This window comes from Lissotriton helveticus, chromosome 7 (assembly GCF_964261635.1).
Source record: "Lissotriton helveticus chromosome 7, aLisHel1.1, whole genome shotgun sequence".
Taxonomy (NCBI): domain Eukaryota; kingdom Metazoa; phylum Chordata; class Amphibia; order Caudata; family Salamandridae; genus Lissotriton; species Lissotriton helveticus.
This window is the reverse complement of record NC_136068.1, coordinates 733,569,698-733,588,884: the sequence shown is the minus strand read 5'-3', so window position 1 is coordinate 733,588,884 and position 19,187 is coordinate 733,569,698. Positions and strand designations below refer to the sequence as shown.

General features: G+C 41.7%; 1 protein-coding gene across 2 annotated transcripts in view; it reads right to left on the bottom strand.

Annotated features, from left to right (window-relative positions):
• Positions 1-19,187, bottom strand: part of NR3C1 (nuclear receptor subfamily 3 group C member 1) — a 597,661-nt gene that overhangs the window by 473,109 nt on the left and 105,365 nt on the right. Inside the window, exons 1-2 of one of the 2 annotated variants that reach the window (XM_078653059.1) lie at positions 14,659-14,822; positions 9,946-11,142 (exon numbers count right to left, since the gene is read on the bottom strand). In XM_078653059.1, the coding sequence (XP_078509185.1) occupies positions 9,946-11,129 (1,184 nt within the window). In that variant the 5' untranslated portion in view covers positions 11,130-11,142; positions 14,659-14,822. Of the gene's footprint in view, positions 1-9,945; positions 11,143-14,658; positions 14,823-19,187 lie in introns of those variants that run through there. The other variant, XM_078653058.1, reaches the window with a different exon arrangement.

Genomic DNA, 19,187 nt, shown 5'->3' with positions numbered 1-19,187 from the left:
TAGGAGACATCCCTCAGTGAAACGTGTAGGAGAGACATCCCTCTGTGATACGTGTAGGAGAGACATCCCACTGTGATATGTGTAGGAGAGATCCCACTGTGATATGTGTAGGAGAGACATCCCTCAATGATAGGTGTAGGAGAGATATCCCTCTGTGATACGTGTAGGAGAGACATCCCACTGTGATATGTGTAGGAGAGATCCCACTGTGATATGTGTAGGAGAGATCCTAGTGGGGGTATAGATTATCATCCAGATTACAGGCAATGTTATGTCCGGTTTCTCATTTTACCTCTGCTTTATGATGTACAATAGCCAACTAATTGATTAACAAAGCACATTTCAATTACTATATGTACGGTGTAATAGCCACGTACAACTAGGCTGGTAAAAAGGGCAAACCGATAAGTAAATAGAGAAAAGTACAAATTAGAAAAGACAGGTTTAAGGCCCCCTTCAATCCCAGGCTGGCTCAAGGATGCAGCCACTTGAAAGAGCACGGATAAATTCCCACAACTAGCAGGAGCCCTGATCATGAATTCTGACTAAAAATGGCCATGCAATAAAGGCCATTGTTAGTTTCATTGCCAAAACCATCAACCATGCATTATTTTTAGGGGAGGAAGACTGGCATCCATGACAGCTCTATATGAACATGTATAACACCCTAATAAAAAAACACAATAACTACTAAAGAAACAGGAGCCTTAAATTCTCCATGTAGCATTTGGTTAAACAATCAATAATGCCATAATGTCGAAAATATAGCATTGAACATAACCCTGACCTTTATCCTTAACATGAACCTATTCCTAAACCTATTCCTTCCAAATAGAACTTTCCTTTACCTTAACCATAATATTAAACTCACACCAACGTAAACCCCAACGTTAGCCCTAACATCGTAATCGAACACGCATTTTAAAAAATGCCACTCCTTAAACATGGGAGTCCGAGATTTACAATACAAAATAACATTTAACATACATTAAGCATAGGATACAGTTTTAATAGAAACCTATAAGTGCTTCTAAATAGGCAAATGTACTGTGACCAGAGATAGAAACCCTTTCCAGGTTTAATGTACATCTCAGGAAAACAAGATTCCAACTGGCACTAAGAAACAGTACACATGGCTTTAAATTAGTGCAAATTATTTTTAAAAAGTGAACCTCAATTCAAAAAAATAGATAATGGAAAGTTTGGAGGGCTCAATTGAAGTTCAACCGAGTCCTCCACAATCTTTCCCTACACCCATCTTTAACCTTAATTCGGCTTCCATCCCATATTGTATCACTAATTTCAACCGTTACCTCTTTTTTACTTAATTATTGTTATGTTCGGTTTTTTATGGTTGGAAATTTTGTTTTGCCTTAAAGTTCTTCCCTGTATTTTACATGATTACTTTTATTAATCGTGGCATTTGATCAATTTCGTTTTGGGGTCCTTGCATTTAATTATTGTGGTTTCTTTTAACTGTCAGGTCAACGAGTCCATGCCCAGTTTCCAAAGCTGCTTTTGTGACTAAAACATTTAGTTAGCACCCTATATTTGCCAAAACCTTCCTGTTTCTCCTAATAACTACCTAGTTTTAAAAGGAGAAGGAAATATCCACTTCAAAAACAACAGTGCCAACTTATAAGGTAGATTATTAAATCATTTAATGTTATAATTAGCATGGTGGCTGGTGGAGGCCTTCATGCACACGAAAGAGTTATAACGAAAGCCTTCCTTCAAAGCCTGCCCTTGCACATGAAATACAGAAAGAAGCAGCAACTGGTCCAACTGGTCCGTGCAGCAGTGCGAGTGATTTACAGTATTGCATAACACAAACAGATGTTCACTCAAAAACGGAATCTACGAATGTAATGCATGAAGCTGAAATTCCCTCTAAACATTTCATTTGAACATAATCAGGCCCCAGCATCCAATGCAAGCAAGCTAACCCTTAATCACAGAGCAAACAAGGGAGGCAAATCACCAGCCGTCACATGAGAACACGGCGCAGCTCGCCTCGTTTTGTATTTCAATGGGAAAACAGATTTCCCCGTTGACACTACATAGGAAATATCTGTACTTCCCTGCGGAGGGATCTTTCAGTGGAGGGGATAAAATGTTCACCTTCCTACACCGCACATAGGTGGGAGAGAAGAGAGAATTCGGCACTGACGTGCAGCAGCACAGCAGCCTCAGGAGCACAGCAGTGCACTGGGCTTGGCACCTGCATCTCTATGCACTAGGCATCTAGAGGTACACATGTCACTAAACATACCAGTTATCACCATGATGTGTGTCCCAAGACATACCTGCTACATACTTGGGTGACACACCATGATTATGAAAACCTCTTGTTAACCCCAAGACACACCTCCCACATGCCTCCGTATTTGCCTTGGATGTGTTAGAATGTTGTCTGCCGCAGGATATACCGTCACACGACCTGGTAATGCCTCATGGATGCACAAGCACGTTGTCTGCCCGAAGACGTACATTTCACATATTTATGTAACATGTCATGATTATGTTACAAGAGCGCACAGAGAGGCAACACAAATGTAATAAAAAAGCACAAATGCTGAGCAAAAAAAGATCTATCCGGACTCTTCAATGACGATTGTCAAATCTTGTAATAGTTGCTTGAATCACAAAAGCGTAATGCAGTGCAGATGCAGCCGTGTTTCACCCTGAATAGGCCTTCTTCAGGCCAGTAATAAACTGTAATGTACTCTGTAATGTACTCTGAAATGTACGTAGATGGTTGAGAAGTCCGTGATAACTCAAATTGATTATGGTAATTCCCAGATTGTGAAAATCAAATTCATTTCCTGTTCATCAAATCCAAAAACGCGATAGAGTGTTCACTGTGATAGGTAGAACATCTATAAGTTTGTCATCTTAATTCAAAGTCCACCGTGAGCACATTTAGAAGGACGCGGTGTCTCTCGATTCCGCTTTTATTTCGGCGGCAGGATCGAGAGACATGTGCTCATGGTGCACTTTGAATTGAGAGGACGCATCTACGTACATTACAGAGTACAGTACAGTTTATTACTGCCCTGAGGAAGCCCTATTCAGGGTGAAACGCGTTGGCTCCATCTGCACTGCATTACGCTTTTGTGATTCAAGCAACTATTAAAGATTTGACAATGGTCATTGAAGAGTCCCGATAGATCTTTTTTGCTTAGCATTTGTGCTTTTTTACATTTGTGTTGCCTCTCTGTGCTCTCTTTTTGCATTATAGTGCTGGGGTTCATTGGCAGTGGACCAAGGAGGTGGGCAATAGTGAACTTTTGTTTTCAAATATAGTGTACAGTCAGGTAGTGCGGCGTTAATTATCCCTTGCTGCCATCTCCCTTTTTTTCTCATGATTATGTTAACATGCTGTTTGCCCCAAGACTTACCTCCCACATGCCTCAGTATTATGCCTTAGCTATGTTAGCAAGTTGTCAGCCCCAGGACATCCTTACCATGTGACCTGGTAGCACCTCATGGATGTGGGAGAATGTTCTCTGCCTCAAGACATACCTCTCACATACCAAGGCGACACATCATGATTATGATAACATCTTGTATACCCCAACTTACCTCCCGCACACCTTGGTATTATAACTGATGCATTAGCATGTTATGTACCCCCAGGATATACTTTCACACATACCGGTAATACCTGATGGATGCGCAAGCACCTTGTCTGCCTCAAGACTTACCTACCACATGCTTATGTGACTTTCCATGTTGATGTTAACATGCTGTTTGCCCCAAGACTCACCTCCCACATGCTCTAGTAATAGACTATGGCTGAGTTGTCACTGTATATGTCCCTAGTCATACCTTCTGCATATCCTAGTAAAACAAAATACTATTTTCTAGGTCTAGTAAATAACAAAAAGTGTTCATTTTCCTGGTCTCTCTCAAAATCCACTAGGACTTAGAGTTATAATATGTGAATAAAACACGACTTTTTCTGATCCAAAATGTTCCCATTTTTTTTAAATCTTGCTTTTAGTATCAAAGTGTCACTTTTTACCCTGTAAATTGCTCGTTTGTGGATATTTTGTCCCTATAGCTATGTTAAAGTTCCTTCTGTCAAAAACACATTGTATCTTTGTTTTCCTTTTTATCCCCTCAGTGGACCACACACCATGTTTGACACTTTCAGGAACTCTGATTGCTTTGGCTTAGGCACAAACCAATTGGCATGCCAAGCCCAATCACCCAGAATGCCAGCGTTGGCTAAAAGGTCAGGACCTTCTCCAGAAGTCCCAAGTAACAATAGAATATTTGGCAGATATAACGCAGGGACATGTACCAAAAGTGGTATGGAGAATATATGCATGTAGCTTTTTGAACCCCACCATCCACTCCCCTCACCAACACACATACGTCTTCCCATAATGAATGTAAACCAAGCTTGCGCGATTGACACTTAAACCAAAGGTAAGGGTAAATATGCACTGCAGTGTTTTAGACTGGCCAGATCTCTGGGACACAATGTAATTGAGGAATAAACAATCGTGTAAACTTCAGCATCAAGTAAAACAGACTCTTTATATTAGCCAATCTTCACGCTGGTTCTCCGATCCTTCTGCAAGCTGCCCTCTTTGGACAATGCTAGAACGATCTTTTATGTCCCCTTTCTCCTTTCAAGAATATTTGTCCATTACGCTCAAACCACAAGTTGTTTCCAATCCTATTCTTAAATATACTTCCAAAATTATTCCTACCCCTTCTCTCACATCTTTTTTTGACTTTCCTATATGGCACAATAAACATATCTTAATAAATAATAAACCTTTCTATTGAAAATCTTGGAGACATCGGGGATTATTATGGGTTCATCAATTATATCATCAGAATTTAATGATATCCTGTGCACAAGCAAGCGATGTTTTTAACCTCCCTTCCTTTTTTCCCTCTAAATATTCTCTCTTAACGCGTGCTATTCACTCTGCTTACTTACAATACACAACTTTCCATTCTACAACATATCCTACACCTACTCATGTAGATAGTTTACTCTCTTTGTTACTTCCTGACTCCAAAGCTTCTATTTATAAATTCCTACATTCCTCACCTACTCCAAGAGACAAAACTAAGATTGAATTGTCCTGGGAAAAAGATTTGGATGTTTCTTGGACTGTGGATTTTTGGGACAAAATGTGGCTAAAGCTTAGGAAGTCGTCTAGAGCTGCAAACACGGGACAGACACTCTTTTTTATATATAACAGACTCTTACTTACTCCCTCTACCCTTAATACATATTGTACTGACACTGCACAAGCTTGCTGGTCTTGCTCGTCATCACATGCCGAATTGTTCCATATGCTCTGTGCATGCAAGTTTGTTCGAGATTTCTGGGAAAGGGTGTGGTCGCAACTCAATTCTATTTTTCAATCTAAATCACTCCTTCTCTAATTTGCATATCTTTTTGGGTAGCTTATCTCCTATTTGGGAACATGCTCATATGAATATAAGGATAATTGATTTACTATTACAGTAGCTTTAAAACAAATAACCAAGAATTGGAAAGATTTTACCAAACTTTCATATCAAGCATGGTGGTATGCTGTCTGTTATAATCACAGGTTGGACACTACATTTGTATATCCGCAACATTTAGCACCCAACCGTTTAGATTTATGGGAGCCGGTCATACTTTTCATTGATACCAGTGCTAGACGCCTCTCCCTTTCTACATCTCTGCAACAAGAAGTAGCTAAACCTCCACGACTTCCTTTTTGTTACTATATAGATCTGTTTCTATTTCTCACGTTATAAGGTTTTATGAACTTTTTAATTTTTTTCTCTCCATTTTATTGTGATATATGATACAGATGTTTTCATTGTTTAGGTAATATTTGAATGCTTTTTCCTTATTCCTTCCATACTTTCCAATCCAACTGATACATTTTGTACAATCTTATTATTTCTATTGTTCTTATATTTTGTATGCCAATTGTATTCTTTTATCCTAATAAATATCTTTTGAACTAAAAAAGTAAAACAGACTCCAAAAAACATACAGGAACGGGCTTGGACAGACCACATTTTCTATACGCGTGGGACGTGGAAAAAGTCGTGCCCTGCTGTTCATTGCATCCACAACCTCACCAATTCCACCAGCCAACATAAGACCCAACTGCAATGCTAAAGGCGCATGACAAGCAAAACGCTTCTATTAAATAACGTAAGATTCTTGGAAATGTCCGACCAACGTTTTCTTATGTAAGAAATTATATTCGTCTTCCGAGAAACAGTTTCATTCATGTCTAAAACTCACGGTCACTGCCGCCCATTGCTGCACAACGGCGGGGCAGCCTTGCATCAGCTCGAAGCATCCCAGCTCGAACACATGACCTCAGAGGAGGCTATTTTTAGAACTGGAGATTTGTGCTGAGTTAAAAGGCCCATGGTGAGTTGAGAAGGCCACGTCTGTGAGAACTTCAATAAATGCATGCTTGCAGTCCGTGTAAAGCCTCGTGCATGCAGTCAGAGTAACCCTTGAGCAAGCAGCGAGCGTGAAACCTCATTGTGGAAAAAAATACGAAGCAAGGGTCTTTCAAGAGAGTTAGAACCAAAGCGTAGCTATTCCAATGTTTTACCAATCCATGCAGAGGCGCACAGACAACGTGCTACTATTGTTTTTTCACTCCATGTGTTCACAAGGAATACTTCTGCTAATATTTCACAACGTATTTCGTACAACTTGAAACCCTATTATATACAGAAATAAGTTTCATATGATATTTTTTCCTGCAGGCAGTGTTCCTGGTCCCACTTAAAGTGTAGATAAGCATGTCATTCTGAACCCACCGAATACATTTTCTCCTTGCTGTTTCTTTAGTACGGTCTATACCTCCTTTCCGTGGGCAACAACAGGAAACGAGCCAAAAACACACGAACTGGCAAAGCTGATAGGTCTGCCATTTTGTATTGGGAAATGTTTAATAGTTAACCAATTTTGTGTGAGTTGTCCACAACGGTCCTCGAAAGAAAACTTTATGATGAAGCAATAACCTAGGCTACAACAATATTGGTGCAACGAGTAGGGTTCCTTTGCTGAACAGACTGCTTTAGAAGAGTTAATTTGTACACTCAAAAAAGAGTTCATGAAAATGAAACATAGGACATAGGTTGTGGTGTGGTATTGAACTTAAAAGACAAACATAGCCAAATATTGCACGGTAGATACTTTTAAAAAATAGTCAGCATTTTTGTGGCATCTAAATAAAGGCTAGGTGCGCACACAACTTTTTTACGAGCAGCTTTTAATCTAACAATGTTATCATGACAGTGCCATAAAACTATAAAAGCACGAGGGCAATTAGTCAATATCACTGTGTCTTAAACAGACTAAGGCTTCCAAACAAGATACATTTCCTAAATAAAAATCCATAGGCCAACAATTAAAATGTTATTGTGTCAGCAAAGCAAATATATCAAAGAGCACACACAGGCTCTAGTCTAATAAGCAGCCCATTTCACAGACAAACCCTTATGGGAACACAAATGTGACAATGTAATGATTAACAAAATGTAATGGCTTTGATTGACAGCCCATCTAAGCAATGGCAATTCATAACAAAAACGTAAATGTCTGTAGGGAGCTGACGCAACGCCCTTTCTGTATTTCGTATTTGTACTTTCTTGAAAAAATAATGACAAGAAGTGTTCATAACAACTAAAGCTATCTGTGGCCAGACCTAGCAGAGCTAGGTGGACAGATTAGCTAAATGACATGGGCTGCATGTAAACTTCTTTGCAAGCCCTTAGACTAAATCAATCTGACTACCTCTCTTGTGTAGCTTTAACATCTTGCCATCGATTGCTGTTTGTTCCCATGTGCCTTTGTTTCAGCACACTGCAGTCGCAGATATTTAACAGCAGCTAAAAAGTGTTTTAAAAGGCAGGTGCTCTAGTTTAAAAGCGGTGTGTTTGATGTATCTGCCTATAAAGACATAAGAATCACATGGTAAGCAGGATCACCTCCTCTAACATTAAGAAAAGGAATATATAAAGAGGTCCTAGAATATTTTTGAGGGTTGGTGTGGTAATCGTGTTTTTAAACTGCAAACTGTAAACCTATCACAACTGTCCACTTAAGTCTGGGGTCACAGTGGCACCTGACTAGATCCTTAGAAATAGAACAAGTGGTGCTTTCATCGGCCATGTAACTTTGTTCCAAACTACCCATCAGACATGTTACATTGAAATTGTTTAGAATTAAAATTTTCTTTTTCAAAGATGAGCTCTTCAGCCACCTGTTGAGTTTTTAACTTGCATCCCTTTGTACAGTAGGTCTGCACTTTCAAGGAGAGAAGTAAAACAACAAGTAGCAGAACGCAAAGTAATGCTGGCTAAAAACCGCTAAGCACTTTATACCAGATATGTTGAGATCTCTGGACTTTCATGACAAATCTATTTCTGTCCAACAGCAGGCACAACTAACAGACCTTTGCTATCAAGCATGATTCAGCATATACTAACATTTGCGCCTCTCAGAATAGGGAATGAGCTGCTGGGGGGACAACTACAATAAGGGGGACAGAATGATGTCCACTGGTCAGATTCCACTCCATAGCAAAATAAATAAGTCACAACCCACGTTGTGTTACACGAGGAAAAGGCATTAGCTTTCATTACAAGTGTCTGATCTTTAGAAAAGAACAACAAAAACAGAAAACACCAATCCATCAAAACGGATGGCTCTTCGATATTCTTCTGCAGACTCACGTTCAATTCACCTGAAAATGTACACATTTTCACATCAGATCTAGCTTGCCTGGCCAAACCTTTTTGACAAATAGCCTCCCACACCACTTACAATTGCAAGTTTAAGTCTACGACACTTTGAAAAAAATTGTGTGTTGGGGTGCAGCTGCTTATTTACTCTGTTGAAAGCTTCACCCACTTAAACCAGCTCCATAAAGATACTGATCCCATAAATGCACTTGGATTTGTACAGCTGAGAGTCAAGTTCAGTGCCAGGGCACTACTCTGCCGCCATACCTATCTCCCATAGGAGGTCACTTGGCAGACAGTATATAATCTCTGTTGCTCAACGTACAGATGAGGAGCCACTCTATAACTAGTCTCGCCTCTAAAATGCCACCCGTAGATATTAACATGGAAAACGCTGATGCGTAACAAAGTGCTAGAGCCTCCTTTCTGGACAGCACTATATTTGGATAACGCTTGCCAATTCAATTCAGGAAAGCTGCATTTAACGCTACATTGTTGCTGTGTTCTTCATTAGGAGCCTGGTTTATGGAAATTTCCATAATACTGGTAGGTAATTTATGAGGGCATATGCAAAGCTTTAATCTTGTGAGTAATTTGTGAGGACCAACACCAAAGACAACATCTTCTTCAGTCATTCAAATTGTCTATTTGGCACAAGGCATGTAACTTTTGAGTGCACTGCAACGCCATTGGCTATCATATTCAAGAGTGTGGAATACAAGTGAATCATCAGTGTTGTCAGTTGTACTTAAATTGCAGAACATTACATTTCGACATATCACTGTAGCAAACCTCCAATAACTTTCCATCAACACATTAGTGGAAACTCGCTTAATGAATTCACATAAGTTGTTGTAGAAGTAATCATTTCAGTGTGGCTCTTGATTCTAGGCATGTTTTAATTCAAAAATCTCTGTATGTTTTGCATGTTACAGTACTTTTTCAAGGCTTTCTTTATCTGTCTCAGATGGTCTCGATTTTGTAATTTTTTTTAGAAAAAACACAACTGAAGTGGTAACCCTAGAACAATTTATTTGAAGTCATGAAGTGTGTGCCCCCTCATATTTTAAATGTTTGTGAACTACTTGGTGGCCAGCACTACAGCACATGAATGCATGGCAGTAAAGAGAACAAAACTTAAATTTTAGGCCCACTTTGTAGTTTTTTCTTTCATATTCAACCATAAAAAAGATAAACTTTTACCTTGAGTAGCCATTGGAAAAAGAGGGTCTGCCGGTATAGCTTATACTCCCAAGGGAAGTCAGACTGTCGGCCCCGGATGAGTTGCACCTCTTCCATGCATCTGAAATGCTTGGAAGCGATGGAACAAGATTAAAAATTGGCTTCTGATCCTGCTGTTGAGAGATAGGTGAAGTATTCAGACCATAGTGATAAATCTGCCCTCCGGAAGTGCTGACCCCATGGACAGAGATGCCAGACGAATGCATGTGGGACCCCGAAAAGTGTGCTCCACAGTACGTAGGTTCATTTTTCTCCTGTTTCACCACGCCAGGTGTGATGAGTTCTATGTAGTCTTCTTTTTCTGTCTTCACCAGGGGCATCTGCATGCTCAAGCTGGGCAGGCGCACCTGCTCTCTCTGTTCATTCTGCGGAGGTTTGAAGTCGAGCATGATGAGTGGCTTGCAGTCTTCGCTGGCACTCACTGCCATCATGAAGGGGTCATCTGCCCGCAGAGGGGATAGCAAACCATTGCTTTCATCGTCAAAGAGTGGATCTACCTCCCACGGGCTCCTACTCACATCTACACTGGGGGACTCTGGTGTTTGCTCAAAATCCTTCAGAATATCAAATGTGGTTTGGTCATCCGAAAAGAGTTTCAAATGGCCCCCGTTGCTATCACTGCCAGCCTGGCCTCGGGTCACTTCAAATGCAGCCTCCAGGGAAAGACCACTTTTTGCTACGGCCGGGAGCTCCTGCTTCACTGCGGGACCTGGCGTTCCTGGAGTCTCCTCCGGCTGTGTGGACTTGGCCTGGAGACTGGCAATACTCTCTTCGAGGAGCCTGAAGTCTGTGTCACCCGCTGGCGCCCCCAACTGGCCCTGCTGGGGAAAGCCCAGGTCGTTGCCCATTACTTTGGCGTCAGGCTCTCCCATATAGAGTCCCATGGACAAGGACACTGCCTTAGAGAGGTCTGGCTGGGGCACATTACTGAGAGACCTGCCAGGCAGATCCCCCACGCTGGGCTGCAATCTGGACTCTGACTGGGCAGCAGGCAACGTCGTCGCTGGAGCTGGAGAAACCTGGCCAACGGCTCCACCCCTGTAAGCTGAAAAAATATCAATCACGTTTCCTGCTTTTCCTCCGTACTGCACACTCTTCGTTGCCTGCGTGCCGCTGGGGGTATTTATGGTGTCTTTGGGGTCCATTAGATATTGTGGGCTGCAACAAAATCAACAAGAACACAGGTTAGCAACAGTCATTGTCTGACAATGTACATCAGTGATAGCAAGGACAGCACTGACCCACTGCATTAACAGAAAAAGCTTTATGACATTTTTCCAGACATGCTACTATTTCATTTATTTTTAAGTCTTGGCTGCCCAGAAAAATCTACGAAATGTATTTGTTGGCAAAACTAAAGTCTGTTCCCTTGGGTTCTAGTGGCATTATTAGTTTCTGGTTGCCACGTTTTCAATGCAAAATCAAAACTTCTCCATTGCTCACACTTTACACATGCATTTCACATCAAGCAATCTATTCACTTCAAGTACCTTCATTTACATTTCTCGGAAAAGAAAACAACAAAAACGTGGGTTTGTTGGTCTTTTACCTTCACATAAAGCTCTGTTGCACTAGCTATGCCCTGGGTACATACGTTTCTCAAAAGTATATACATAGATCCCTCACTGACCGGTTTAATAAAAATAAATAGTAGCTTTAACTGTGTTGTGAGCAACATTTGCTCTCCTTTCTATGCGGCAGCACTGCTTGTGAGGCCTACACATGGAAACACAGTTAGTGGATTTTCACGAGAATAACGATGCAGAACTTTTGGTTTGCTGTTCGAAAAGATACTAACACCTAAACCGGTGTGCTATATGGACGTGCTGAGGCTGCCCAACAAGCAATGATGTACCTACTATGCATTAACTCGTTAACATGTCCGTGTGTATATTGTATACACAGTACACTGAGTTGAGTCACAATAAACATCTATTATTTTCAAGGCAAAGATAGCCTTCTAGTTAAGTGTGCATTTTACTTTATGATATCAATATATGCAGATGTGCAGAGTTTAATATTGATTACCAGCCCTCGTGCGGGCCCTCGTGCCACTTGCCGCTCTCCACAATGGTACTAGAGAGCATACGACACCCTACGCATCTGTGTATACAATGTTTTTGTCTTGATTGTGTATTTACACCCAAAATACTTTCAGTGTGGTAGAATCATATTGAAGAGGTCCTGTGGCGAATTACAGAGTTATTTCACTGAGCAAAATTATTGTGACATGCAATCTATGAGGCTGTGAGGAATGTTTTTGCCTCATCAATTATATTCTACAGTGAAAATAACATGCACTTTGACCTTCACGTTGTAGTAGCAAATGCACGAATATGCATGTATAACTACAACTGCCTAATGTGTTACTGTGCTAAGTTTATGTTCGAGATAGATAGATAGACAGACAGCCATGGCGATGAAAATGAATGTTGTCTAATAATACGTTACTTAGAGCAAGTGTCCTAAAAAATGCACATTCAAACATTTATTACAACAGTGCAAAGGTCAAATTGGAGTTTATTACCACAGTGCAACAAAACTAGCATACCGAAGTGAGGAAAACACTGTGCACTGTTTCACACATTGCTTATTACAATTTCTTTGCACAGGGAAACAACTTTATTGATAGTCATGAGGCACCTTAAATATAATTTTGCACTGCTGCACAAATGTATCCACTTGCTTCCTGGTTTTGATTAAATATATGTTATTAAAAAAAATATTTAAAAGAATGCTACGGCATAAATACATGCACATGTGCATTGTATATTATGATATTTATTATCATTTTTTAGGGCTTCACCTCGTGAGTTATAGTGTATATATATATATATATATATATATATATATATATATATATATATTAGCTATTATGTGGGTGTGTGTATACACACACACACACGATATACCCACTTCAAGGGGCGCTGGTCGCATTAGGGCTGTGCTGATATCAGGGATCTCAGTGTAACTTTCCTAAACAACTTATAAAGTAAGAAAACACTCTCCGTATCAACATTGTATTCCCATCTCAATACTGTACATTCTGTTTTCACTCGCGTCTAAAATATAACTTTTTAAAATAATTTTCAAACCAACAAAATGTTTTCCTGTGCAGCATGCAGTGCTCTTTCAACATTCTGTATCATATGTAAGGCTTGCACTGCAAATGCTAACTTTAATCGCAGTATTCTGAGAGTTTATATGTCCCAAAAAATTGAGAAATATTCAATGTTCATGAATTAAAAGAAAGAAAAGAGAAGGCGGGCCACAATAAATCAACGACAGCACAGAAGAAATGAAAATTAAAAAAAGAAAATGGGCGTTGCAACGTCCATAAATGAATACAACTACTTATAATGGGAATAAAGTGTCATATGCAGGAATAAGTTTGGTTAAAAAAAAAGCAGCGAAAATGGAGGCGAAGGAAATACTTCAAATGGGTGTTCGAGAGAAAACGAGCTAAATGGATTTGTCAATGAGGGGTCATGTCAATGATCAAAAATCTACATAATAGGGAAATATTCCAACAGAAGTTTTCAACTTACATAGCGATCGGAAGACATGGGGGCTGGTGCAGGGAATGCTCCCGAAAATCCAGGGAAAGGGACTGCATCCCACCCCCACGTCCCCTCTGCGAGGTGATCCTGGAGGCAGCCGGATCGCCTCTAAAAACACGCAGCCTTCAGGACCTGTTGAGCTCCGCGTCACGCCCACTTCGCAGAGCCAAACACTGCTTTTTAGACGGAAAAAAACTGACTGCAAAACAGCTCGGGGTTCCACGCGCGGCCGAGGCACCACACTCCTGCAAGCAGGGGCAGTGGGCGTCTTCTTCCCCCGACAAACCAGCAGTGAGCGTGGCACGATGCCCGGGTAGAGTTCAAGTCAGCACGGCCACTGAATGCGCACGTTGGGGGCAGTGGCGGCCAACAAACGTGTTATTTATGTCTAACCCTCCGCGCCTAAATATATGTATATGTTATCTGCGTATACCAGGACTGAAGAAAAATCATCTTCCTGTTACACACCAGCCCCTCACTTCCAGCGGGGACCCCGTACTGGGCAGACTAAGAGGCAACCCCCCCTGCTCTCTCCACCACCCAAAAGGATAGTCCCAAAGGCACCTCTGTAGGAGTCTGGCAAAAATCTGTGTATTTTCGCACGTAGCAAACAGAAACAATACTTATAAAATCAACATCCACGAATGCATGTCAAGAGAACGCCTGGGGGTCCCCCACCGACATTTTTACAATTAAAATAACAAAAAACTCCGCTTCCACAGACTGATCTCAAATGTGAGGGCAGGCAGGTTTTTTAATTGACTTTGACACACATAAAAGAACACAGTTTCTAACCCCTGCCTTTTATTTCGTGTTGATAAACAAACCCTCCCCTCCTTTACATTTCCTTAGGAAAAGCACCACTGCAGCTGTCCCGCATTTCTGAAAAGATTATGGTGGCAGTGCATGCCTTGTAGACCCCCTGCACACACCCCTCTCAATACACACTGCCTAATATTTAGTTTTGAAAAACGCACACGCCCCCTCTTCATATGTACTTAGAAAAAGCAAGCCCACGCCAGGCCCCCTCAGAGCATCATGTTGACAGCGGATACTTTGCAGACCCCCCTCCCAGCCTGACCCTCCCCTCCGGCGTCCCCCACCAAATACTTACTGTTCAGCAGGGGCCCAGCAGAGACATCTCGCAAAATGGAGCAGGGGGAGGTGCCCTCGAGGTGGAGCCAGGGCCCCCCCAGGAGGAGGAAGAGGGCTGGCAGGCTCCGTGCATACTGTACATGCAGCTGGGAGATTGTAGAAGAGCCGCTGCTGACAGTCACAGGCTCTGCACTCTGAAGAGGAGGAGGAAGAGGAGGCGGCGGGCGGAGGGCGGCAGCAAGGGAGCTGTGCGCGGAGAAGACTGCCGCCTGTTGGCTGTTGCCAGCACTGCACCCTCCAAACTTGCCTCCCTCAATCCAGCTTGTTCTCGCCTCCAGCGAAAACACCGCAAGTGTCACATTTTGCTTCTCGCTGCAAAGATGCAACGCAAAAGAACAGTTTGTTTTCTACCTCATCAAAATAAATACGAAGATAAATTTTGCTGCACGCTACATCAAAATCGTATGGATAGTAACTCCTTCCCATACAAACACTTCCAAGACACGTGCTACAAAAATACTGCATCCATAGAAGGTGCACCTTTTAACAGTGCCAGCTTCCGAAGCCTGGGCTTCATGACTTTTACGTTTATTTTTACTTTGTGCACGCACACAAACACCCCACCAAGAGCTGTTTACAGCCGAAACAACTTTGTCTTAAATGCAGGTGTACGTTACATTTAATTTTAATTTCTGATACAAAATACATCTTTAAATTGTTGATCATGGCGTATGAGGAGTCAAAGAAGTTTATATTTGAGCTATGTAATAGGTATAACCTTTTGCAAAAAGAACAATTGATGGACAGAATGCAGAACAATGTCATACATTCACCCCAGTACAGCGATCAGGGCCTAAATCCATCGATTTTTTGCTCATTATGCCATTCCAGTTTGGACCCAGCTCTAGACAAATCAGTTTTGACCCTGTGCCCAATGGGAACAGTCGAGCCCGAACTGCCAGGCCAGGTCCTCCCTGGACTGAAAACAAGCACCTAGGACCGGTTTCGGGCTTTCAGCCCTCATCAGCCAGGATAGCTTGATTCCAGTGGCATGGAGAGCACAGGACCCACGTCTGGGCATACCCATCCCACTTGGGGTGACAAATGCAAAAAGAACAATTGATGGACAGAATGCAAAACAATGTCATACATTCATCCCGGTAAAGAGATCTGGGCCTAAGTCCATCGTTTTTTTGCTCACCATGCCATTCCAGTTTGGACCCAGCCATATGCAAATCAGTCTTGACCCTGTGCCCAACGTGAACAGTCCAGCCCAAACTGCTGCTGAATTTCCGTTTTACAGCAGAGTAAATAATAGCTTTAACTATAGCACAACAACACACTTTTGCAAAGGATGAAAGTCTGACTCTTCCCCCACATAGATTCAATGCTATGGCCTGCAGGTTACTGACAGGCCTCAACAGTAAGCAGTTAACTCACTACTTACCTGTAAACTAAACAATACTTATCGAGAGGTATCATATAATGCACACGCTCCTGAGGTCCTATGTGTGGCCAGTCAAGGGCAGCCATTTCTCAAACTCAGTTACTCCTGCCCCTTCCCCCGATGACCTACATTGAACTATTTCAAACCATATAAAGCATTACATTCCAAAAACATACAACAATGTCTGCAGTGTCACTTTAAGTCAAAGAACTTTCACAAAGATGCTCAACAAATAAGGACGTATTCTGGCCACGTTTGTAGCAACAAAACTATTTGAAAAGGAGCATCAATTATGAAAGTCTGACTCTTCCCCACATAGATTCATTGCTATGGCCTGCAGGTTACTGACAGGCCCCAACAGCAAGTAGTTGACTCACTCTACTTACCTGTAAACAAAACAATACTTATCGAGAGGTATCACAAAATGCACACGCTTCTGAAGTGCTATGTGAGGCCAGTCAAGGGCAGCCAGTTCCCAAACTCAGTTACCCCCGCCCCTTCCCCCGATGACCTACATTGAACTATTTCAAACCATATAAAGCATCACATTCCAAAAACATACGACAATGTCAATGCAGTGTCACTTTAAGTCAAAGAACTTCCACAAAGATGCTCAACAAATAAGGACGTATTCTGACCACGTTTGTAGCAACAAAACTATTTGAAAAGGAGCATCAATTATGTCCTAAAAATATTTGTATGCTCTATTTCAAGCACTCACTAGGAGCTAAAGGGGGATAAAATGGTCAGGCCGCCCCCCACTCAATGCATTACACACCAACAATAGGGCTGATCATCAAAGGTTACACCAAAATCTGTGTATCCAACACTAGAGGGGTCACCTAAAATTTTCATAACTCCCTCACAGACTTATCTAAGTCGCTGTGTTGTGGTGTATCTTAATTAAAATACTATACCATCATAGACCCACCCATGTACAAATGAAAAAGTGTGGAACAGAGAGAAAGCACCTCACGGTAACAACACAAAGGGGACCCGCTGGCTGGTACTCGTCAGCAGGTCCACTTAACCTCATCGGTTACTTTCTCTCTGAGAGGAAAGAAAAGAAATGTGTGTGTGTGTGTTCTAAACAAAATCTCAAACCGATGAAATCAAAACCAATATAGAGACCTAAATGTGAATGCACTATCTATGCATGCTATTGCAGTGCATGCCCTTTGGACCCCGTGAGAATGTAGACAAATAATCCTCACCTCTAAAAATTGGTAAAGCTAACTAGCTTGGGATAACTTTATTCAGTGCTGCTAGCTTTCCACATCCGGTGGCCAAATCAATCAGATGTGTCGAACGTGACCGGTAGCGGTGATAGGACCTGTGGGCAGTCACCATGGGGGAACGCGATCCATCGACGAGCGGGTCTCCCTCATGATGGTTGCAGGTATGCAGTATAGACGCAACCAAATGGTTTTGATGTGAACCTCCCATGAAGTATTGATTTGGAACCCCAGTTGCCCTGACGAAGTTGGCCGAATTTTCACTTGGCAACGAAACATGTTGGCTCTTAATAATTGATCATGGTTTGATGGGAACCATTTTTAATTTAGAAAGCTAGCAGCACTGAATAAAGTTATCCCAAGCTAGTTAGCTTTACCAATTTTTAGAGGTGAGGATTATTTGTCTACATTCTCACGGGGTCCAAAGGGCATGCACTGCAATAGCATGCATAGATAGTGCATTCACATTTAGGTCTCTATATTGGTTTTGATTTCATGAGTTTATATTTTGTTTATAACACACACACACATTTCTTTTATTTCCTCTCAGAGAGGAAGTAACCGATGATGATAAGTGGACCTGCAGACGAATACCAGCCAGCGGTCCCCTTGGTGTTGTTACCGTGAGGTGCTTTCTCTCTGTTCCACACTTTTTCATTTGTACATGGGAGGGTCTATGATGGTATAGTATTTTAATTAAGATACACCACAACACAGCGACTTAGATAAGTCTGTGAGGGAGTTATAAGAATTTTAGGTGACCCCTCTAGTGTTGGATATGCAGATTTTGGTGTAACCTTTGATGATCAGGCCTATTGTTGGTGTGTAATGCTCTATTTCAAGCCCAAACTTCCAATAAGTAAAAGTCCACACAGCAATCAAATATGCATAATCGGCCAGGAGTGAATTTTCAGGAGTCTTCCGAATATGTTCAGAATCCAACTTTTAATTATGTTCAAGATAAATAGCTTTTTACAAGCAGCCCAGCCAACGTGTTTCATACCTTAGGACTTCATCAGGGTCGTTTCTTCAATGAAGGGGGACTAGCAGGACCAGTGATGTGCCTAGTTATCTTTCAGGATGCTTCCCAGCCAACGTGTTTCATCCCTTAGGACTTCATCAGGGTAGTCTCTTTAATGAAGGGGGACTAGCAGGACCAGTGATGTGCCTAGTTATCTTTCAGGATGCTTCCAGTCTGCAGCCCTACCAGTATTCTCGCTGACCTGCAGACTGCTAATTGTGAATAACCGGGAATATTAGATATCACACTTTTCTATGTTTTAACATTCATACTCTGGGATGAATGCCCTTATTTGGTTGTGTGTGCTTCATCTGTGTATGCATTGCTAGGAGACTGAGATCCACTTCAGATGGGAGTTAAACCGTAAGTAATCCAAACTATCCCCAGGTGCACTCTTTCCAATCCCTGCTGGATGAAATGACTCTTGCTGAAATTGATACTTGCAAGAAGGGAGGATCACAGTGGTCAGTGGCAGTGAGACGTGTGGTCATCATGTTTGTAGCTGGTGGAGACTGGATCATGTCCTTCTCAGAAAAAACGCTTTTAAAACCTTCGGTTTCAGTTTGACCTGTTAATCGTCGGACTCTCCTGGGACGATAAGGTCCGGTGTCTGTGCCAATTTATCCGGCTGAAGTCTATGGAAGTAATCAATTTTATTATTAGGTGATGGAAGCTTGCAGTACAAGTGACCATTCCATAGTGAAATCTATGGAAAGCATTTAGGATTCAGAAATCGAATGGGTTGTAGGTTACACTCAGTAAATGAGGGCAAGCTGGTAAGGTGTCTGAAGTTGACCTATCGATTGAGTTCCACATTAACGCAGTCTCTGCGTCATTTAAGTGGG